Source organism: Aotus nancymaae, unplaced genomic scaffold, assembly GCF_030222135.1.
Source record: "Aotus nancymaae isolate 86718 unplaced genomic scaffold, 86718_ANA_hifiasm-v0.15.2.pri h1tg000015l_0, whole genome shotgun sequence".
Classification (NCBI taxonomy): domain Eukaryota; kingdom Metazoa; phylum Chordata; class Mammalia; order Primates; family Aotidae; genus Aotus; species Aotus nancymaae.
The window spans coordinates 7436043-7460825 of record NW_026988426.1 but is presented as its reverse complement, the minus strand read 5'-3'; the positions used below and the strand labels follow the sequence as shown (position 1 = coordinate 7460825).

At 40.2% G+C, this 24783-nt stretch overlaps 1 protein-coding gene across 2 annotated transcripts in view; it reads left to right on the top strand.

The window, feature by feature from the left end:
* The window catches only part of SOX30 (SRY-box transcription factor 30), a 29762-nt gene extending 18347 nt beyond the window's left edge, over positions 1-11415 (top strand). Inside the window, exon 5 of one of the 2 annotated variants that reach the window (XM_012455566.2) lies at positions 11034-11415. In XM_012455566.2, coding sequence (XP_012310989.2) covers positions 11034-11415 — 382 coding nt within the window. The remainder of the gene's footprint in view (positions 1-11033) is intronic. The other variant, XM_012455568.2, reaches the window with a different exon arrangement.
* Positions 11416-24783: the final 13368 nt, after the last annotated feature.

Sequence of the window (24783 nt, the reverse complement as noted above, 5' to 3'; positions counted from 1 at the left end):
TGTTCCAGACCAGCCTGGCCAACATGATGAAACCCCGTCTCTACTAAAATACAAAAATTAGCCAGGCATGGTGATGGGTACCTGTGCAGGAGAATCGCTTGAACCCGGGAGGTGGAGGTTGCAGAGAACCAAGATCACACCACTGCACTCCAGCCTAGGTGACAAGAGTGAAATTCCGTCTAAAAAAAAATGCCAGGCATGGTGGCTCATGCTTGTAATCCCAGCACTTTGGAAGGCCGAGGCTGGTGGATCATGAGGCCAGGAGATTAAGAAGATACTGGCCAACGTGGTGAAACCCCGTCTCTACTAAATATACAAAAATTAGCCATGTGTGGTGGTGTGCACCTGTAGTCTCAGCTACTCAGGAGGCTAAGGCAGGAGAATCCCTTGAACCTGGGAGATGGAGGTTGCAGTAAGCTTAGATCACGCCACTGCACTCCAGCCTGGCAACAGAACAAGACTCTGTCTCAAAAAAAAAAATTTCCTCCCTAATTTAGTTATTTATATGTGGAATTATCTAACTATTTCAATGTTATAATTGTAATGGACATTTAAGATATACATATAAATATGTATTTTGTGTGTGTATATATATATTTATGATTATTCATTATTAAAAGATTTCAGCTGGGTGTGGTGGCTCACACCTGTCATCCAGACACTTTGGGAGGCCAAGGAGGTAGGATCTCTTGATCCCAGGAGTTGGAGACCAGTCTGGGCAATTTAGTGAGACCTTGTCTCTCAAAAAAACCTTTTTTTTCTTTAGCCGGGCACGGTGGTGTGTGCCTGTAGTCCCAGCTACTTGAAAGCTAAGGTGGGAGGATCACTTGAGCCTGGGAGGTGAGGACTGCAGTGAGCAAGTCTGGGCATCACAGTGAGACCATGTCTCAAAAAAAACCCAAAACATTTTTCTTTTCACCAAACAGTTCATTTTGCCCTGTGTATCTAGAGTAAAAATCGAGTAGGCTAGGTAGTTTAATCAAGGGTCACTTTATAAAACATATGTACACTCAGAAGTGTTGCTCCCCGTCTCTGGGGTTAACATCTTATTCCTGTCTTCAGATCTTAACTGTTATCATACTGTGTTTATCAAAATGCTGTCTTTCTGTGTACTACATTAATTCTTCAGACTAGTTCTTTTCTCCCTATCCCTTCCTCTTTCTTCTTCTTGCATATATTGGGCTTTCACATTAAAGGGAGATACGTAGGATCTTCATTCCATTGGCCATTGAATAAAAAACTATGTGTTTAAAATCTATTGTAATTAGGGATAAAGAAAGATATGAAGACAAATGGGGATTTACTAGCTTAAAATACATAGAAAATACACTCAGATATATGGTAGGGAAAGTAAGTTCAAATAATTCCTGGATTTGTAGAAATAGCATCTATATTGCAACATTTTAGGCAAATGAATCAAAGGTTAAAAGCAATTCTCTTTAACCTTTGTTTCAGTCAGAGACGCATTTGAGAATTTGATTGAAGTTATGGACTCTTTCCATACTAATGCATATCTATATACATATACAAATTTTTTCCTAAACTTTTATGGAGGAGAGAAACTTACAATCCCAAAACATGATAGACTTAGTTAAGATATAATACTTTCTGCTGTAACTAGCTAGAAATGTTGAATTTAAAAATGAACAATTTAATACCTACCTGAACTCACCAGCAAGAAACTCACTATATGCCAGAATGGTTAACAAGTTGAGAACTAGTTACAGTGATCTTGGAGATGATTTTCAGATTCAGAAATAGTTTCATTGGTTATAAACTTGGGTTTTAAGTTGGATGTGGGGGCTGGGTGCGGTGGCTCACGCCTGTAATCCCAGCACTTTGGGAGGCTGAGGCGGGTTGATCACGAGGTCAAGAGATCGAGACCATCCTGGTCAACATGGTGAAACCTCGTCTCTACTAAAAATACAAAAAAATTAGCTGGGCATGGTGGCGCGTGCCTGTAATCCCAGCTACTCAGGAGGCTGAGGTAGGAGAATTGCCTGAACCCAGGAGGTGGAGGTTGCGGTGAGCCGAGATCGTGCCATTGCACTCCAGCCTGGGTAACAAGAGCGAAACTTCGCTCCGGAAAAAAAAAAAAAGTTGGATGTGCTGGCATGTGCCTGTAGTCTGAGCTACTTGGGAGGCTGAGGTGGAGTTCAAGGCCAGCCTTGGCAACAATTGTGATCCTGTCTCTAAAACAAAAACAAAAACAGAAAAAAAAACCCTAAACTTGAGTTTTAATGTCTGTGGAGGGAAAAGAGATGAAGTCTTGACCCTGCTCTGCTCCCCTGCTCAAGGTGGGGATAGGTACTGAAACTAAAACCTCTCCGTAAAGCCAAGACTCTGGAAATTTTTTTTTTTTTTTTCCCCGACAGAGTCTTGCTCTGCCTGCCAGGTTGGAGCAGTGGTGTGATCTCAACTCACTGCAGCCTTCGCCTCCAGGGTTCAAGCAATTCTTGTGCCTCAGCCTCCTGAGTAGCTAGGATTACAGGCCTGTGTGTCACCAGGCCTGGCTAATTTTTGTATTTTTAGTAGAGACTGAGTTTTGCCATGTTGGTCAGGCTGGTCTTGAACTCTTGGCCTTAAGTGATCCACCTGCTTTGGTCTCAGAGTGTTGGGATTACAGACATGAGCCACCACATCCAGCTGGAATAACTTTTTAATCTTGATAAAAGGAATTGAAATTTTTTGACATTGATCCAGATAAAGCACAAAAAGAATCTTGTTTCTGGCCGGGCGCGGTAGCTCATGCCTGTAATCCAAGCATTTTGGAGGCCAAGGCGGGTGGATCACCTGAGGTCGGGAGTTCAAGACCAGCCTGACCAACATGGTGAAACCCCGTCTTTATAAAAAAAAAAAAAAAAAAAAAAGAATCCTGTTTCTACCCGGGGCTCTATGTGATTTTCATTAGATATAAAATCCCCATGGTACTTCACACGTTGGTTCAGAATCTAAAATCACCCTATCCACTGGATGCAGACGTTCATTTATTTATTTATTTATTATTGTTTTGAGATGGAGTTTCACTCTTTTTGCCCAGGCTGGAGTGTAATGCTGCAATCTCACCTCACTGCAACCTCTACCTCCAGGGTTCAAGTGATTCTCCTGCCTCAGCCTCCCGAGTAGCTGGGATTACAGGTGCCTGCCACCACGTCCAGCTAATTTTGTATTTTGAAATATATAGACTGGTTTCACCCGTCTCTACTGCAAGTCCAGTGAGACCTAACTAGACTTTTCAAGATAGAGTACCAGAGAGAAGAGAGCTACACACACAGTGAACTCCAGATGACTGTGTAGGGTTCCTCTTGAGTATTCAGTGAAGTACTGATTAGTGCATGCGTGAAGAAACAACCTCTAATCCACATGAAAGGATTAGAGAAAACAGTATCTTGCAATCATGCACTAACACGGTGCTGAGAATAGTCCCACCAACTAGACTGGAAAACTTTTATGAGGCACGGAACATTGAGTACTCAGAAGGGTCTTGCTTCAGATAGCCTTAGCCTGAATGTTGACAAGGTGGGTTTTGCTACAAACCAGTCTTTAGTGCAGTGGCATGATCATAGCTCACTGCAGCCTCAAACTCCTGGGCCAAAGCAATCCTTCTGCCTCAGCCTCCCAAGTAACAGGGACTACAGGTGTGTGCCACCATGCCCAGCTAATATTTTCATTTTTTTGTAGAGGCAGGGCCTCATTTTGTTGCCCAGGATGGTTTCAAACAGGCATGAGCCATTGTGTTCTAAATATTCTTTTTTTTTATTTTTTAAAGACAGATTCTCACTCCGTTGCCCAGGCTTGAGTGCAGTGGTATAATCTCAGCTCACTGCAACCTCTGACTCTTGGGTTTGAGCAAGCAATTCTCCTGCCTCAGCCTCTGGAGTAGCTGGGATTACAGGCTGTACCACTACACCTGGCTAATTTTTGTATTTTTAGTAGAGACGGGGTTTCACCATGTTGGCCAGGCTGGTCTCAAACTTCTGACTTCAGGTGATCCACCCACCTCAGCCTCCCAAAGTGCTGGGATTACAGGTGTGAGCCATCATGTCTGGCTAAAAATTCTTTTTCTTTTTTGAAATAAAATTTACTTTTTTTTTTTTTTAAAAGACAGGGTTTCACCATATTGGTCAGACTGGTCTCGAACTCCTGATCTCAGGTGATCTGCCTGCCTCAGCCTCCCAAAGTGCTGGGATTACAGGCGTGAGCCACCACGCCCAGCAAATTAGAGGAGGTGTCCCTAAAAATTCTTAAAAGCGAGACCTGAAGGAACCAACTTGTTTCTAAGTAATTTAACTGCATTCAAGAGCAACCTCAAGACTAGAAATAGAATCAAATGATTGAAAAGATAAGTGAGAGTACAGTTCATTTTTGTGATGGCAGCACAAGGAGCTCCATGGACCCAGTCTTTAGCAAACAAGTGTAACTGGTGAAAACTATTTTTTAAAACCACCCATTCAAATCTCTGGAAATTGCTGGGTGTGGTGGTGTACCTGTAATCCCAGCTACTTGGGAGGCTGAGGCAGGAAGATTGCTTGAGCCCAGGAATTTGAGACTGCAGTGAGCTATGATTATGCCACTGCATTCCGGCCTGGGTGACAGAGTAAGACTCCATCTCTTAAATTACATATATATATATATGGGGAAATATGAGATATATATGTGTGTGTATATATATGTATATATACATTATATATATATATATATATGGAAATCCAGAAGGCCACACACATATCCAGAGCTAGACCCATGTTCACAAAACATACAAAAACACTCCAAGCTTTGAACTCTTGATTGATCTGTAGGATCTGTAAGCAGGAAGTAAAGACTAAGGCAGAATTGAAAACAGCCTAGCTGAGTATTTAAGGAGTGCCTCAACTCAAAGCCAGTCTGCAAAGACCAGGAGAATATTTTTTGTTTTGTTTCTAGGTTTCTTTTTTATTATTATTATTATACTTTAGGTTCTGGGGTACATGTGCAGATCATGCAGGATTGTTGCATAGGTACACACATGGCAATGTGATTTGATGCCTCCATCCCCCCATTACCCATATCTGGCATTTTCCCCCATATTATCCCTCCCCAACCTTCCTACTCCCCACTGTCTCTCCCCTAGTCTCCCTCAACATACCCCAGCATGTGATGCTCCCCTCCCTGTGTCCATGTGTTCTCAATGTTCAACACCCGCCTATGAGTGAGAACATGGGGTGTTTGATTTTCTGTTCTTGTGTCAGTTTACTGAGAATGATGGTTTACAGATTCATCCATGTCCCTACAAAGGACACAAACTCATCATTTTTTATGGCTGCATAGTATTCCATGGTGTATATGTGCCACATTTTCCCTGTCCAGTCTATCATCAATGGGCATTTGGGTTGGCTCCAGATCTTTGCTGTTGTAAGGAGTGCTGCAGTGAACATCTGTGTGCATATGTCTTTATGATAGAACAATTTATAATCCTTTAGATATATACCCAGTAATGGGATTGCTGGGTCAAATGGAATTTCTATTTCTAGATCCTTGAGGAATCGCCACACTGTCTTCCACAATGGTTGCACTAATTTACACTCCCACCAACAGTGTAAAAGTGTTCCTATTTCTCCACATCCTCTCCAGTATCTGCTGTCTCCAGATTTTTTAATGATTGCCGTTCTAACTGCTGTGAGATGGTATCTCAGTGTGGTTTTGATTTGTATTTCTCTAATGACCAGTGATGATGAGCATTTTTTCATATGTTTGTTGGTCTCATCTATGTCTTCTTTTGAAGTGTCTGTTCATGTCCTTTGCCCACTTTTGAGTGGGTTTGTTTGTTTGTTTCTTGTAAATTTGTTTAAGTTCTGTGTAGATTCTGGATATTAGCTCTTTGTCAGATAGGTAGATGGCAAAATTTTTTTCCCATTCTGTTGGTTGCTGGTTCACTCTAATGATTGTTTCTTTTGCTGTACAGAAGCTCTGGAGTTTAATTAGATTCCATTTGTCTATTTTAACTTTTGTTGCCAATGATTTTGGTGTTTTAGTCATGAAGTCCTTGCTGGTGCCTATGTCTCGAATGGTTTTGTGTAGGTTTTCTTCTAGAGTTTTTATGGTGTTAGCCCTTTAATCCATCTGGAGTTAATTTTAGTGTAAGGTGTCAGGAAGGGGTCCAGTTTCTGTTTTCTGCACTTGGCTAGCCAGTTATCCCAACACCATTTATTAAATAGAGAATCCTTTCCCCATTGCTTGTTTTTGTCAGGTTTGTCAAAGATCAGATTATAGATGTGTCTTGAACTACCGACCTCAGGTGATCCTCCTGCCTTGGCCTCGAAAGTGCTTGGATTACAGGCGTGAGCCGCCACGCCCGGCCTGGTTATAGATGTGTCATTGCCTCCGAGGCCTCTGTTCTGTTCCATTGGTCTATATCTCTGTTTTGGTACCAGTACCATGCTGTTTTGATTACTATAGCCTTGTAGTATAGTTTGAAGTCAGGTAGCATGATGCCTCCAGCTCTGTTCTTTTTGCTTAGGATTGTCTTGGCTATGCAGGCTCTCTTTTAGTTTTATATGAAGTTTAAGGTGGTTTTTTCCAGTTCTGTGAAGAGGGTCATAAGTAGTTTGATAGGGATAGCATTGAATCTATAAATTACTTTGGGCAGTATGGCCATTTTCACAATATTGATTCTTCCTAACCATGAGCATGGAATGTTTTTCCATCTGTTTGTGTCCTCTCTTATTTCCTTGAGCAGTGGTTCATAGTTCTCCTTGAAGAGGTTCTTTACATCCTTCGTTAGTTGTATTCCTAGGTATTTTATTCTCTTTGTAGCAATTGTGAATGGGAATTTGCTCTTGATTTGGATCTCTTTTAGTCTGTTATTGGTGTATAGGAATGCTTATGATTTCTGCACGTTGATTTTGTATCCTGAGACTTTGTCGAAGTTCCTTATCAGTTTAAGGAGATTTTGGGCTGAGATGATGGGGTCTTCTAAATATATAATCATGTCATCTGCAAATAGAGACAATTTGACTTCCTCGTTTCCTAATTGAATACCCTTTATTTTTTTTTTCTTTCCTGATTGCTCTGGCTAGAACTTCCAATACTATATTGAATAGGAGTGGTAAGAGAGGGCATCCTTGTGTAGTGCCAGATTTCAAAGGGAATGCTTCCAGTTTTTACCCATTCAGTATGGTATTGGCTGTAGGTTTGTCGTAAATAGCTTTTATTATTTTGAGATACGTTCTGTTGATACCTAGTCTCTTGAGAGTTTTTAGCATAAAGGGCTGTTTAATTTTGTCAAAGGCCTTCTCTGCATCTATTGAGATAATCATGTGGTTTTTGTCTTTGGTTCTGTTTATGTGGTGGATTACGCTTATAGACTTGAGTATGTTGAACCAGCTTTGCATCCCTGGGATGAAGCCTACTTGATCGTGATTGATAAACTTTTTGATGTGTTGTTGCAATAGTTTGCCAGTATTTTATTGAAGATTTTTGCATCTATGTTCATCATGGATATTGGCCTGAAGTTTTCTGTTTTTGTTGAGTCTCTGCTGGGTTTTGGTATCAGGATGATGTTGGTCTCATAAAATGATTTGGGAAGGATTCTCTCTTTTTGGATTGTTTGGAATAGTTTCAGAAGGAATGGTACCAACTCCTCTTTGTATGTCTGGTCAAATCTGGCTGTGAACCCATCTTGACCGGGGCTTTTTTTGGTTGGTAGGCTATTAATTGCTGCCTCAACTTCAGTCCTTGTTATTGGTCTATTCAGAGTTTTGACTTCTTCCTGTTTCAGTCTTGGGAGGGTGCAAGTGTCCAGGAATTTATCCATTTCTTCCAGGTTTACTGGTTTGTGTGCATAGAGTTGTTTGTAGTAATCTGTGATGGTACTTTGTATTTCTGTGGAATTGGTGGTGATATCCCCTTTATTGTTTTTTATTGCATCTATTTGATTCTTCTCTGTTTTCTTTTTTATTAATCTGGCTAGCAGTCTATTTTGTTGAGCTTTCCAAAAACCAGCTCCTGGATTTATTGATTTTTTGAAGGGTTTTTTGTGTCTCTATTTTCTTCAGTTCTGCTCTGATCTTAGTTATTTCTTGTCTTCTGCTAGCTTTTGAGTTTTTTTGATCTTGCTCCTCTAGCTCTTTCAATATTGATCATAGGGTGTAGATTTTAGATCTTTCCTTGCTTCTCATGTGTGCATTTATTGCTATAAATTTCCCTCTAGACACTGCTGTAAATGTGTCCCAGAGATTCTGATATGTTGTATATTTGTTCTCGTTGGTTTTGAAGAACATCTTTATTTCTGCCTTCATTTCATTGTTTATCCAGTCAACATTCAAGAGCCAGTTGTTCAGTTTCCATGAAGTTGTGTATGTCTGTGTTAGTTTCTTAATCCTGAGTTCTAATTTGATTGCACTGTGGTCTGAGAGACTGTTATGATTTCTGTTCTTTTGCCTTTGCTGAGGAGTGATTTACTTCCAATTATGTGGTCAGTTTTAGAGTAGGTACCATGAGGTGCTGAGAAGAATGTATATTCTGTGGATTTGTGGTGGAGAGTTCTGTAGATATCTATTAGGTTTGCTTGGTCCAGATCTGAGTTCAAGTCCTGGATATCCTTGTTAATTTTCTGTCTTGTTGATCTGTCTAATATTGACAGTGGAGTGTTAAAGTCTCCCACTATTATTGTGTGAGAGTCTAAGTCTCTTTGTAGGTCATTAAGAACTTGCTTTATGTATCTGGGTGCTCCTGTATTGGGTGCGTATATATTTAGGATTGTTAGCTCTTCTTGTTGCCTTTTACCATTATGTAACACCCTTCTTTGTCTCTTGTGATCTTTGTTGGTTTAAAGTCTATTTTATCAGAGACTAGGATTGCAACTCCTGCTTTTTTATGCTCTCCATTTGCTTGGTAAATCTTCCTCCATCCCTTTATTTTGAGCCTGTGTGTGTCCTTGCACATGAGATGGGTTTTCTGAATGCAGCACACTGATGGATTTTGACTTTTTATCTGATGTGCCAGTCTGTGTCTTTTGATTGGGGCATTTAGCCCATTTACATTTAAGGTTAATAGTGTTATGTGTGAATTTGATCCTGCCGTTTTGATGCTAGCTAGTTGTTTTGCCCATTAGTTGATGCAGTTTCTTCATTGTGTTGATGGTCTTTACCATTTGGTTCATATTTGGAGTGGCTGGTACTGGTTGTTCCTTTCTATATTTAGTGCTTCTTTCAGGATCTCTTGTAAGGCAGGCCTGGTGGTGATGAAATCTCTCAGCAATTGCTTGTTCACAAAGGATTTTATTTCTTCTTCGCTTATGAAGCTTAGTTTGGCTGGATATGAAATACTACGTTGAAAGTTCTTTTCTTTAAGGATGTTGAGTATTGGTCCCCACTCTCTTCTGGCTTGTTGGGCTGCCGAGAGATCCACTGTGAGTCTGATGGGCTTCCCTTTGTGGGTAACCCGACCTTTCTGTCTGGCTGCCCTTAGCATTTTTTCCTTCATTTCAACCCTGGTGAATCTGACGATTATGTGCCTTGGGGTTGCTCTTCTTAAGGAATATCTTTGTGGTGTTCTCTGTATTTCCTGGACTTGAATGTTGACCTGCCTTGCTAGGTTGGGGAAGTTCCCCTGGATAATATCCTGAAGAGTGTTTTCCAGCTTGGATTCATTCTCTCTGTCACATTCAGATTCACCTATCAAATGTAGATTTGGTCTTTTCACATAATCCCATATTTCTTGCAGGCTTTGTTCATTTCTTTTCACTCTTTTTTCTCTAATCTTGCCTTCTCGTTTTATTTCATTGAGTTGATCTTCAATCTCTGATAGCCTTTCTTCTGCTTGGTTGATTCAGCTATTGAAACTTGTGTATGCTTTGCGAAGTTCTCGTGTTTTTCAGCTCCATCAAGTAGTTTATACTCTTCTCTGAGCTGTTTATTCTCGTTAGCATTTTGTCTAACCTTTTTTCTAGGTTCTTAGTTTCTTGCATTGGGTTAGAACATGTTCTTTTAGCTCAGAGAAGTTTGTTATTACCCACCTTCTGAAGCCTGTTTCTGTCACTTCATCAGACCCATTCTCCATCCAGCCTTGTTCCCTTGCTGGTGAGGAGTTGTGATCCCTTAGAGGAGGAGAGGCGTTCTGGTTTTTGGTGTTTTCATCCTTTTTGCACTGGTTTCTTCCCATCTTTGTGGATTTCTCTACCTGTCATCTTTGTAGTTGGTGACTTTCAGGTGGGGTCTCTGAGTGGATGTCCTTTTTGTTGATGTTGGAAGTTATTTCTTTCTGTTTTTTAGTTTTCCTTCTAACAGTCATGCCCCTCTGCTGTAGGACTGCTGGAGGTCCACTCCAGACCCTGCTTGCCTTGGGATCACCTGCGGCAGCCGTAGAACAGTAAGGGTTGCTGCCGGTTGTTTCTAGGTTTTTAGGAAATCTCTATCAAATTTCTATCTGACCACAAAGCTAACTGAACAGAGATTTCAGTGACCATTCATAACAAAGAATACAGCCTTTACAAAAATACTTTAGAAAACCAAATAACTACAACACAGAACAAGCAACAACAACAAACCTTGGAAAAGGGAAAGAATTTGATTTCTAGTGGCATCACATTATAATATTCAAAACATCCAGTTTTCAACAAAAAAGTTACAAGATATGCAGAGAAACAAGAAAATAGAGCATTCACAAATACCAGTAAAAACAACTGTTGCATTGTTTACTAAGTGTCAATTCTTAGCATAGCTCAATACACATCTGCATTCCAAAACCTTACATGGTTTGAGGCATCTTGAGGGAAAGGCCAGAATAAGCAATTTCGTTATCAAGATTGTCAAAAGGTAAGAAGCCTGAGGCAATCGATAGATAATAGTGCTGGTGAGTATTACAAGCTCTCTTTCCTGTTTCTTATGAGTGGGGACTGGGCAGTGGGAAAAGAGCAAAGGAACACATGAAGTGGTTACAGAAAGGGACTTTCCAAGCCCCAAAGAGGATGCATTAGCTTGCTCCCTTAGTCTGTATGCAAGGCAATACATGGGCAAGGTATGATCTAATTCCTTGTTTGTGTCTTTATGCTGCAGCACGTGCCCTTATAGTCGGCCTCCCTTTGCCTATGGAAATTTTCCAAGTTCAATGCCAGAATGCCTTGGTTATTATGAAGACACGTACCAAAAACATGAGGCTGTATTTTCAGCTTTAAATAGCGAGTATCCTTTTAGAGACTACCGAGATGAACGCACACACAGCGAAAATTCTCGGGGTTGTGAGAACATAGATGGAAGCTCTTACTGTAACAGTCATAGCCACAGTGGGAAAGAATACTTAAACCCTGTGCCTCAGGTGGACATTGGAACCTTGGAGAATGTCTTCACAGCCCCAACATCAACTCTTTCTAGCATCCAGCAAGTCAATGTCACTGACAGTGATGAGGAGGAAGAAGAAAAAGTGCTCAGGAATTTATAATTTTAAAACAAATATACACAGAAAATAAACATTTCTTAAAATATATTCTGGGTCAGTTGGTATGAGAAAAAAAAAGCCTAGAATGCTTTGCTGAAAGTTTTTAGTCATGATTTGAGGAGTTAAAACCAAATGCAATTTATGTCTTCATAAAATTTTGATTAGTGAAACTAGAGTCTGCATGTTTCATTGTAGGAATATTTAAGATATGAAATAGTTTATTTTTAATGGCTGAAATTTGCATCAATATATATTATCATTACTTTATCCTAGAACATGCAAAATACTGAAGCCTCACAATTGTATGTGAGGGAAAAGGGGGTATACATCTAGCATAGTGTGATTTTTATTTTATCTCAAGATACATTTATTTTTCTTAAATCGTTTTTTTGTTTGGTGTTTATGTAATACTTATGGATGTTGCCAATTTTTGATGTGACATTTTGAAAATATTTTGACAACTCTTAGTAGTGAACTGGGACTCAGTTGCTAAATTTAATTTACACTAATAACTAATTACAAGTTCCAAATGTGTTTAATGGCACCTGGATAATTCCTTCAGCTAAATTTAGTCATTTCTTTTTCTAAATATTTTATCATCGTTTTTTAATATCCTTTTCCATTTGGCATACATTGTTCTATTTTTGTTGTAATTAAATAAACATAGATAAAATTGTTCTTGTTAGATGTTTTCTGTTTAGGGGATAGAAATAAGCAAACAGAGTATTGTTTATAGAAGATTGTTTTCTACACCACATACAGATACCGATTTTTACCAATAGTCTCCAGAATTGCATAGATTCTGTTAGCTCACATGAGATTTAAACTGTGTATCAACAAAGATGCACACACATTCTGATGCCATTTCCAAACTCTTTACACATATGTACACATGTCTTAAGCATGTCCCAGAACAGAAGAACTCTTCCAGATTTGGCTCAAGCAGCTGTCTTGAAAACCATGAAGTTTATTTAAGAGCATGTGGAATTTATTTAATTCAAAATGAACAACAAAAAAAACCTACTTGTGACATAACCTCTTGGTAAGTACCCACTTATGGATTCAAAAGGCCTTTTTAAAACAGTGTTTGGACTACCAAAGTTGGGATCATGGTAAAATATCTATAAGGTACAAAGTGAATTGATGATGGGAAATAGTCACCAACCAATACACTTTTCCCTCGATCTGTATAATTTATGCAAATTGAGACCTTGTTACTTAAAACTGTGTGGAAATTGTGTATGGAAATCTGTTGTAAGCTTCCACCTTCTTCCTTTACTAAACCTGTATTTGTTTCTTAAAGTTTGCTAATGTCATACATTTCATCGGCCTTATACTTAATGTACATAACATTTCTTTTCCCAATAAAAATTTTGTTTTCATGTTTTTATATTCTTTATTACTGTGCACAATGCTGTTTTGATGTCGTTAAAGAGCAAAACTTGAATTTCTTGGTGATAGAAAGCAAACATTATGTCACCTCACATCTGAACTAAAGTGACATTTAGTTGTCTACATATTTGATATCTATACCATTAAGGAGAAATGTATGCAACAATTTGACCTGTTTTACCTCATCTCGTTTAATAGCACCTTTGTGACTAACTCAGTTTTTACTAAAGACCTTGTTCTTATAGACAAATTGGTTGGTGAAATCACTGTGTCAAGTAGAGAATGAGATAGAGCATAGGTCAGTATATCGTAATGGCCTGTCTGCAGGGTAGTAGCCCTGCCCCTCTCCGATTCTTTCCTTAAGCTTTTATTTTAGTGACTAATGCTGGGCAATTCTTTTACTCTTCCTCCTCTTCCTCAGTGCTGGGATCAGAAGCCAGGAGTTTAGATGGTTTATAGGTCCACGGAACAATTTGGGCTGGGAAAGATGAATATTTCATTTAGAAAGTACCCAATTGCAGAGATGAATGTGCCCAACCACAAATCCCCATATCTGACCATTTATAGCTCTTCAAACCACTGACTGGAGATCTACAGACCAAACAAAGCCCTGCCCCACTGGCAGTAATTCATCACCTTTCTAAGTCATCAAAGTGAAATCCTCCTAATTCAAAGCCACAAGTACCTTCTAATAGGTCTCATTGCCTTGTTTGTTAGATAATGATATTTGTTATAAGAATAGTCTCAAAGTGTGTTGAAATCTCAATATGTTTAGAATGTCACTCAAACTGTTCCATTCGTTGGACAAAGCTGCTCTCACTATTTGCAAATAAAAATTAGTTTCACTGCAAATTGACTGAAAATAGAGTTAGTCTGAACTTTCAAGGAGCCGAGTTACCAAGTTTAGGAAAAGAAGAGCAGTATTTCTCTATATTTGTCCATGAGAATCCAAGCCCTTTAGATATTCTGACAAAATTTGGTCAAATAAGTTTGAATAAAACATGTCACATCCCATCTTGAAGAGTGTCAGTGTCCATTATCATTGGTCTGTCTCAAAAGTCTTGCAATAAAGAAACTTGTTAAACTCTATTTCAGAGTTTCCCGATCTTATTTAGCGTGAACTCCCCCCAACTTTTTGTGCTAACATATCGCTTACTAACATCTCACGGAGCACACTTCAGAAAATCATAATAGCTGGTGACTTTGGTTTAAAAATTGTTGACTTTGCATATGATTTTCTGCATTGGGCAGTTCAAATTCTTTACTGAAAGCACTGACTGAATAAACTTTTCTTCATTGTATCTTAATGATCTTAAAAGATTGAAAAACTCAAACTTATCATTGTTAATTTACTGGATATTAAACTGGTTTTTTTTTTTTTAAATTTTACTTGTGTTCAGGTTTGTTACCTAGGTATACATGTGCCATGGTGGTTTGCTGCACCCATCAACCCATTATCTACATTAGGTATTTCTCCTAATGCTATCCTTCCCCTAGTCCCCCACCTCCCAACAGGCCCTGTGATGTTCCCCTGCCTGTGTCCATGTGTTCTCATTGTTTAACTCCCACTTATGAGTGAGAACGTGCAGTGTTTGTTTTTCTGTTCCTGTGTGAGTTTGCTGAGAATGATGGTTTCCAGCTTCATCCATATCCCTGCAAAGGAAATGAACTCATTGTATATGTGCCACATTTTCTTTATCCAGTCTATCATTGATGGGCATTTTGATTGGTCCCAAGTCTTTGCTATTGTGTACAGTGCTGCAATAAACATAAGTGTGCATGTGTCTTTATAGTGGAATGATTTATAATCCTTTTGGTATATACCCAGTAATGGGATTGCTGGGTCAAATGGTATTTCTGGTTCTAGATCCTTAAGGAATTGCCACACTGTCTTCCACAATGGTTGAACTAATTTACACTCGCACTAACAGTTTAAAAGCATTCCTATTTCTCCACATCCTCTCCAGCATCTATTGTTCCTGACTTTTTAATGATCGCCATTTTAACTGGTGTGAGATAGTATCTCATTGTGGTTTTGATTTGCATTTCTCTAATGACCAGTGATGATAAGCATTTTTTCATATGTTTGTTGGCCTCATCTGTGTCTTCTTTTGTAAAGTGTCTGTTCATATCCTTTGCCCACTTTTGAATGGGCTTATTTTTTTCTTGTAAATCTGTTTTAGTTTTTTGTAGATTCTGGATATTAGCCCTTTGTCAGATGGATGGATTGCAGAAATTTTCTCCCATTCTGTAGGTTGCCTGTTCACTTTGATGATAGTTTCTTTTGCTGTGCAGAAGCTCTTTAGTTTAATTAGATTGCATTTGTCAATTTTGGCTTTTGTTACCATTGCTTTTGGTGTTTTAGTCATGAAGTCCTTGCCTAGGCCTATGTCCTGAATGGTATTGCCTAGCTTTTCTTCTAGGGTTTTTATGGTGTTACCTCTTGTGTTTAAGTCTTTAATCCATCTTGAGTTAATTTTTGTATAAGGTGTCAAGAAGGGGTCCAGTTTCAGTTTTCTGCTTATGGCTAGCCAGTTTTCCCAACACCATTTATTAAACAGGGAATCCTTTCCCCATTGCTTGTTTTTGTGAGGTTTGTCAAAGATCAGATGATTGTGGATGTGTGCTCTTATTTCTGAGGCCTCTGTTCTGTTCCATTTGTCTGTATATCTGTTTTGGTACCAGTAGCATGCTGTTTTGGTTACTGTAGCCTTGTAGTATAGTAAAGTCAGGTAGCGTGACACCTCCAGTTTTGTTCTTTGTGCAAAGGAGTGTCTTGGCTACACAGACTTTTTCTTGGTTCCATATGAAAATTAAAGCAGTTTTTTCTAATTCTGTCAATGGTAGATTGATGGGGATAGCATTGAACCTATAAATTACTTTATGAAGTATGGCCATTTTCGCAATATTCACTCTTCCTATCCATAAGCATGGAATGCTTTTCAATTTGTTTGTGTCCTCTCTTATTTCCTTGAGCAGTGGTTTGTAGTTCTCCTTGAAGAGGTCCTTCATATATCTTGTGAGTTGTATTCCTAGATATTTTATTCTTTTTGTAGCAATTGTGAATGGGAGTTCACTCATGATTTGGCTCTCCGTTTGTCTATTATTGGTGTATAGGAATGCCTGTGATTTCTGCACGTTGATTTTGTATCCTGAGACTTTGCTGAAGCTGCTGATCAGCTTAAGGAGATTATGGGCTGAAATGATGGGGTTTTCTAAATATACAATCATGTCATCTACAAACAGGGACAATTTGACTTCCTCTCTTCCTATCTGAATACCCTTTGTTTCTTTCTCTTGCCCAATTGCCTTGGCCAGAACTTCTAATACTATGTTGAATAGGAGTGGTGAGAGAGGGCATCCTTGTCTTGTGCTGGTTTTCAAAGGGACTACTTCCAGCTTTTGCCCATTCAGTATGATGTTAGCTGTGTGTTTGTCATAAATAGCTTTTATTATTTTGAGATATGTTCCATCAATACCTAGTTTATTGAGAGTTTTTAGCATGAAGCGGTGTTGAATTTTATTGAAGGCCTTTTCTGCATCTATCGAGATAATCATGTGGTTTTTGTCATTGGTTCTGTTTATGTGATGGATTACTTTTATTGATTTGCATATGTTACACCAGCCTTGCAGACCAGGGATGAAGATGACTTGATCGTGGTGGATAAGATTTTTAACGTGCTGCTGGATTTGGTTTGCCAGTATTTTATTGAGGATTTTCACACTGATGTTCATCAGGGATATTAGCCTGAAATTTTCTTTTTTTGTTGTGTCTTTGCCAGATTTTGGTATCAGGATGATGCTGGCCTCATAAAATGAGTTAGGGAGGAGTCCCTCTTTTTCTATTTAAACTGGCTTTTTGAGGAAAGTTGATATTGCACCCAAGAATTCAAGTAGGCAAATGTGCTAAATAGATACACAAGTATATTTTTCACTTTGTCAACCAGCTGTTGGTAGGATTACTCCTGAGCCAAAAATATGAACTGCTTTTCAAAATTGTAGTTTGGAACTGATGTTGAAATGAATGTCTGGAGATTCTATGAACTGCTTGCAATATTTTAAAGTAGTATAATTTTGATGTGGGCAGAATAATGCTGAAAATTTTTTATCCTACATTTTGGAACAGATTCTGCTGGGCATACCATTTTTTTAGATTTCTGGGTCATCTTAATAACTTTTTACGATTTAAGAGAAATTTCAAAGGCATCACAATAAAACTACTTATCTAAAAACAAGCATAGGAGTTAGCTTTTATCAAATTCTATTTGATGAAAAATTTCACATCCTTTTGACAGATTTACCCTTTATCTCTGAATTCTGCTTTCAGACCACCTGATCCAACTTTACATCTCTCCTTTGTGATGATGAGTTTAGTATGCACAAATGTTAGTAAAATGTTCTCAAAGTAATGAACATTTGTAAGAAAAGGGGGGGAATGGGAAAGGGCAGCTTGCAACACCTTTACATCTCTGGCTCCTTCTCTGAAACCACTTGAGGGAAATGTTCTATTTATTTTAGTTTTAGTTTTTAGTTTTTGAGGTGGAGTTTTGTTCTTGTTGCCCAGGCTGGAGTGCTGTGGCATGATCTCAGCTCACTACAGCCTCCATCTCCCAGGTTCAAGTGATTCTCCTGCCTCAGCCTCCCATGTAGCTGGGATTACAAGTGAGTTCCACCACGCCCAGCTAATTTTGTATTTTTAGTAGAGACACATTTTCACTGTGTTGGCCAGGCTGATCTCAAACTCCTGACCTCAAGTGATCTGCCCACCTTGGCCGCCCAAAGTGCTGGGATTACAGGTGTGAGCCACTGTGCCGAGCTGAAATGTCCTATTTCTTAAAATAATGAACAGCAGGCTGGGTGCGGTGGCTCACACCTATAATCCCAGCACTTTGGGAGGCCAAGGCAGGCGGATCATCAGGTCAGGAGATGGAGACTATCTTGGCCAACATGGTGAAACCCTGTCTCTACTAAAAATACAAAATTAGCTGGACGTGGTGGCAAGTGCCTGTAGTCCCAGCTACTTAGGAGGCGGAGGCAGGAGAATCGCTTGAACTAGGGAGTCAGAAGTTGTAGTGAGCTGTGCCCTGCCACTATACTCCAGCCTGGTGACAGAGCGAGACTCTCTCTCAAAAATAATAATAGTAATAATAATGAACAGCAGCTTACCTGCATTTTTTTTTTTTTTTCAAAAGAAGATCTTTAGAAAGCTAAGTTTTTGCCTGTACTCCCTGGGACACTGTGGTGGCTGACACCTTCTCCTGGAGAATGTCTTTTCTTTTAAACTGTATGGAAGGTGTAAGGTGACCAACTGTCCTGGTGTTGGTTTGCATAGGACTGAGGAGCAGGGGGTTCCCAAACATGAGACTTTCAGTGCTAAATCGGGGAACTCCTGGGCAAACTGGGAAGAGTTGGTCACTTTAATGAGAGTGGCAGGTGGCTGCCAAATGCCTAGGCAGATAGGAGCGGGTTCATGGTGAAACCCCGCTCCAAGCCGAAGACAGTTTAAAGCCTGAAAGCCAAGCAACAAGTTAAATCTTTGGACCGGATTGAGAACTTGTTTTCCCGTTTGGCCCACTTTCCTCTGATTGGTCCTTACTCTTCACCTATTTTATATGTACCTGCCCTTTCCTAATTGGTTTTCTACACTATCATGCCCACCTTTGAGTGGTATCTTTGCTTTAACCTTTTTTACATACTCACAAACCAGTCAGCACATAATCCCTATTTTGAGTCCATCAAAGGCAGACTCAGCCACAAGAGGAACTTTCCCATCTTCGGGTAGGGGGACCAGCCCCATGTCCCCTCTCTGCTGAAAGCTGTGTCATCACTCAATAAAATTCTTCTCCACCCTCCTCATCCTTCAATGTCCTGCCTATCCTCATTCTTCTTGGGCATGGTACAAGATCATGAGAACCAACGAACGCGGGTACAAACTATCAATCACACAGGCAAGCTGGGGTATGCCAATGTGGCTGAGGGAGGTCTGGGTGGGGCATTGCCAGTCAGGGGTCCCCGGCTTGCAAAGTGACCAAAAAGAAAAATCCTACATCACTAATAAAGAAAATGAATATTGAAATTATTCAGAAGGCTGGCTTATGCAGAATATGTTATCCAGTTTTAAGGCTTGAAATTGCCATGCCTTACACTTGAAGGCAGATTACAGCTGAACTTGTGTGGGGCCTGTTAGCAAGGCATGGAATAAGACACAGGAAGCATGGAGCTCTAAGAGAACTAGAGAGATGTAACTGTTCATAACTGGGTTGCTTTTATCAGACAGCTTTAAGTTTACTTGGAAGACTCAAAGAAAAGTCATCAAAGCTGCATTTTTTATTGATATTCCACTTTACAAACCAGGGAGAGAGTGTATTTTTCTTAACATGGAGTCTTTGTTTTAAACTTTCTTACTGTTTTCCCAACAATGATAGAGGAATATTGGCCTAGAGTCTTTTTTTTTTTCTTTTGAGACACAGTTTTGTTCTTTCACCCAGGCTGGAATGAAGTAGCACAATCTCAGCTCACTGCAGCTTCCGCTCCCCCACATCCAGGTTCAAGTGATTCTCTTGCCTCAGTCTCACGAGTAGCTGGGATTATAGGTGCCCACCACCACGCCCGGTTAACTTTTGTATTTTTAGTAGAGATAGGGTTTCGCCATGTTGCTCAGGCTGGTCTTGATCAAACTCCTGACCTCATGTAATCACCCACCTTGGCCTCCCAAAGTGCTAGGATTACAGGCATGAGCCACCATACCTGGCCAGAAAAAATGAAACTATTTTTTATGCCTATATTTATTATTAGTGTGAAAACTCTCCTATGACAATGTTTGAACCTCCCTGTTCAGTCTCTCACCACCCATTTATCTATGTGTTGGGAACCATTCTCAGAGTTCAACAATTGCTTTGAACTTGACTTTGAAAAGGCACTGAACTCTTAAAGTGACATGGAAGGAAGAGAGAGAGGAAAGAAAAATGGGATGTTGGTAGGAAGAAAATCCTGATGTTATCCCTTAGCTCCCAAATTTCATTTTTTTTTTTTCCGGGATGGAGTCTTGCTCTGTCATCCAGGCTGGAGTGCAGTGGCATGATCTCCACTCACTGCAACCTCCGCCTTCCAGGTTTCAAGAAATTCTCTTGCCTCAGCCTCCCAAGTAGCTGGGATTACAGGTGCACACCACCACACCCAGCTAATTTTTGTATATTTAGTCAAGATGGGGTTTCACCATGTTGGCCAGGCTGGTCTTGAACTCCTGACCTCGTGATCCACCAGCTTTGGCCTCCCAAAGGGTTGGGATTACAGACGTGAGCCACTGTGCCCAGCTGGTTGTTTCGTTTTGTTTGTTTGTTTTTGCGTTGTAGTGATAGTGGGTTTTTATTTATTGCAAATGAGTCTGGATAAACACATGGACATACAAATAGGCTCCTCGTGTGATGCAGGAAGCCAGTCAAGAGAGTCTCTGAGCCTACTCTGGCTAGGAGGCTGCCCAATAAAGATTTTTTTAAAAAAGAAGGAAAAGAAGCCAGTCAATATCTTGAAGCCCAGGGAATGCTTTTCACACTGCACATTTTTCACCTATCAGCTTTGAGATCAGGCATATCTGGGAAAGGCTCCTGGCTCCATCACTTTTAGGGCAGTGGCTGTGAGACACTGTGTAAGTAACTTGGCCTCTCCGATCTTCAGTTTTCCGTACAATAAGAATAATAATTGTACACATGTCACAGGATTGCTGTGGAAGGTTAGTGATTATACACAGTGTTGGGTGATAATAAAAACAAACACATTTGTTGCCATTAGCAGTAGTTACATCCTGGTATTTCCCTCTTGTTTTATTAGCAATAGATCAATGCGTACCCTCTCTGCTCTATTTTATATGTCTCTGGGACACCCAGTTGGAATTCTCCAAGCTGCTAGAACAAGGCCAAGCTTGAAAAAAGTGATTGGAAGGGAAATAAGTTTATCTTACTTAAGGGTCCACTTGTGCTAGTGTTTAGCTTCTCTCTCCTCAAGATGTGATGGGACAATTGTTAGAAGGGTACTGGCCACTACCACCTCCTCAGGTCTGTACAAAGCCATTCAGAACACTTTGCTTTTGCCTTTGAGTTTCATGGAAAACACAAGTGAAAAGTGAACAAACAGGCTCAGTGAAGAGCAATTGACTTGTTCAACATCCAACAGCTCCTCTTTGATGGAGGAGTAAGACCCAGGTCTGCCAGAAAACAGCCTAATAACCCTACCGAGCTCCTGCCTGCGAGTGCTGCGTGCTTTCACATAATGGTGCCAGCACGGTTCAGAGGGTCAACTTCTGACTCCGTCTGGCCTGACAAGATTGTCTGGAGAACTGACGAATCCAGAATCACTCTCACTTGCCAAGCATCTTACTTAGAAGGCAAAAGAATCAAGCAGGTGACTTTATGGAGCTGAGTAGAAGTGACCTGAGCACAGGCCCTGTGCTCCTGATGCCCAAGTCTTGGGCAGGACCACACACATCTTGTGACAAATGGGCAGAGATCAGAGTAGATGCCGAAGTAGATAAAGATGCTGAATATAAACAAAGATGATTAAAGAGGCTGCGAATTCAAGACACTGAATTTTGCTGCCATGAGAGGAATCCTGGAGTCAGCTTTTGTAACAGCCTGGCCATGTTTAGTTTATCAAACCTGGGCAGAGCAAAAGCCCCGGGATCCACTCACTCCATCAGAAACAAGTCTGAACAAGCTGGGTACTGTCCATCTGATACCCAGGCATTTTGACAGTTCCGCTGTGGCCACCAGCCAAGTGTAAATGGAGAACTCCAAGTCATCCATCATGCTTTAGCCACGTGCGAGGTTAATGCCCCGTCTTTTAAAAGCACACAAAGGGCCATTTGAGTAGGAAAGCCCCACCAAATCCTGCTGAAACACCCGGCCCACTTTCGGATCATCTTGCTGAACAGTGTCTTGGTTTGGAAGGCACAGCTGTTGCTGAGATCCCTGAATACAGCCTGCTGTTCTCTGTGGAAGCTACAGTAGATTAGTGTGGTTCAGCTGAGATGCAGTCAAGCCCTCCAGATTGGCCTTCCGTCCAAAGAGCCAAGCTGCTGAGAGCCTGATCAGATTTTTACCAAAGAATCCATGTTCGCTTGCTGTGGGCAAAGCTGGGTGTAGATTGAACTTGATGTGTGACTTTAGGAACGTCATCTCTCCTCTGTGGGCCTTGAGTCGAGACAGGAATGGGTCCCACTTTATGCTGGAAAGTCCACTAACAAATGTGCATTTAGCACTTCTGCTTTCCAGAAGGGTAATGATTAAAAGTGGCCTCCTCTGAATCAGCCCCAGAAGAGTGGCTTTCAGAGTTCCCCAAAACATGAGACATAAAGCAAGGACAAAGCCAGGATCAGGTTTATGCCTCCAACAGCTGTGGCTTTCAGAGTGTTTCAGGTTGAAGAGGCTGAAACAACAGCTGCAGATCTATTCCTTGTCCTTGGGACAGGACAAAATGGGTGCAAATACAATTGAGACACCACCGCCATGGCCATTTTCTGCTTTAGTAAGTTCTAAGTTAGGTCTTGGGTTCTGTGAAGTAAGAAAGAAAATTAGTGATTCAGTGCAACCTAACAAAAATAAATACATGGAGTTAGGAACCCCCAACCCCTATGACTTTCCAAATTCAGATTAATATTTTTGCTTAATGATGTGCCAGACTCACAGAGTTGTATGAGACCTTTACATTATGGAGTATATAGGAAGTACATGGCCTTTCTAGGTCATTCGTCATTCTCATGTTCCTAGCTGACATTGTTAGTCACAGTGCTCTCACCATCTATCAGACATTCCTTCTCATCACAGAGGTGGTCTGGGCAGTCCCTAACAATGATAAGGGGTTCATACCCAAGATAAAAGTTGTTTGCCATCCCTAACCTAATCCAACCCATGCATCTGCTTTCCACAGATGGAAAACAGGGCCAGAAATCGGAAGAGCCTGGCCAATATCACAGTCAGTGAATTTGTGGGAAGTAAAATAAGGGCCTAGAATTCTTCCAAATGTCAAGGAAAAACAACATTACTGCTTATTTTGCCTATTGTGCTGTATTTGTTCTCTCTTTCTGTTTTCTAGATTGAGTTGACTTTTCCAAATTTTCCGGTTTTTTTTTATCTAAAAGCAATACTCCATAGAAGTACACATAAATGAAATGAAAATATGCACTCAAAAGCTTTACCCACACATAATAAAACCATCAGTAAGTAAGGTCTATATACCTTTTATATACACACACACACACATATATATATGTATATATATGATCTGTGATATGGAAATAATTCAAACTTCCTTCTTAGAGTTTCAGATTACAATAAATCCTTAATAAAAACACTTTTAGGCCAGACACAGTGGCTTATGCCTGTTATCCCAGCACTTTGGGAGGCTGAGGTGGGCGGACCACTTGAGGTCAGTAGTTTGAGACCAGCCTGGCCAACATGGTGAAACCTCATCTCTACTAAAATAAAAAAAAAATTAGCTGGATGTGGTGGCACATCCCAGCTACTTGGGAGGCTGAGGCAGGAGAATTGCTTAAATCCAGAAGGTGGAGGTTACAGTGAGCCGAGATCGTGCCACTGTACTTCAGCCTGGGTGACAGAGCAAGATTCTGTCTCAAACAAACACACAAAGAAATAAAACCCCCACTATTTCTGGGGAAGATGGGGGATGAACAGAGGTTGTCTAATGGGTTCGAACATTCAATTAGATAAAAGGGAATAAATTCTAGTGTTCAATAGTACAGTAGGGTGACTACAGCTAACAATAATTTATTGTATATTTCAAAATAGCTAGAAGAGAAAATTTGGAATCTTCCCAACACAAAGAAATGATAAATGTTTGAGGTGATGGATATTCTAATTACCCAGATTTGATCATCACACATTATATGCCTGTGTCAAATTATGTGTACCCCATAAATATGCACAATTATTATGTATCGATTTTTTAAAATCCTACTTCAGGTCATACCCTCGAAATGGACCCATATTGCACATATTGTTTTGTGCCCTGCTTTGCACAAATGTTCATCAATCATAATGTCTAAGTATACATTTAACTTCTGTTGTAAGACATTCAGACAACCCAATTTTTGCTACTCTCAGTAATATCTAGGTGAAATCTCTGCTCACAAATTTAATTGTTTTCTTATGAAAATTTCTAGAGGGAATCTGGGTCAAAGGGCAAACACATTTTAAGGACTTCTGACACACATTGACACATTGCTTTTCAATAACATTCAAAGCACAGGGCTAGCAGTATATGAAAGATGAAAGATGCTTTTTAGCAGCTTCTGAACACAGGGTATCATCACTTCTGTTGTTCTCTTATTCTTCTGTCTGTACGCTTTGTGTAGCAAGGTAGAATGTAGGATTCTCAAAGGTGAAACGGCATTTTTGCAGTATTCTTGGTGGATGTCATAACTGAATGCATAACAGTGATAATAATAACAAACTAATATTCTCGTAGAGTTTACTAAGTGGCAGGCACCAGGCATTAGCTCCTGGGGTTGACAGCTCATTTTGTAGGGGAAGCTCAGAAAGGATGAGCAACTTAGCTGACTCCACATAGGGGCAGAGCTCAGCTAAGTCTGACAAAAGCCTGCACCCTAACGCCCTTTGCTATGTCGCCTCCATATAGGCAGTGCAAATAAATATTTGTGTATAGGTTGAATCATTTGTTGTTTTCCTCTGGTAGAAAAACGCAAGCAACTCAGAAGGAGGCAGCCATTAAAATGGACTAAAAATGCCAGCTGAGCTCTCCCAGTCAGTCCTGACTTGAATAGTCCCAAAGGATTTGAGCAATGCTAGGTTTGAGGCTATGACCGAAGGAAATATTTTTATGAAGGGTTTCTTATGACTGAGAACTCTAAGAAGGAAGCTTGAAGTATTCCCGTACGAAAATACAGCCATCTAAGATTATCAGTGGCATTTGCTTTTTATAGTGTTTGGCACTAATAATAGCCCCAAA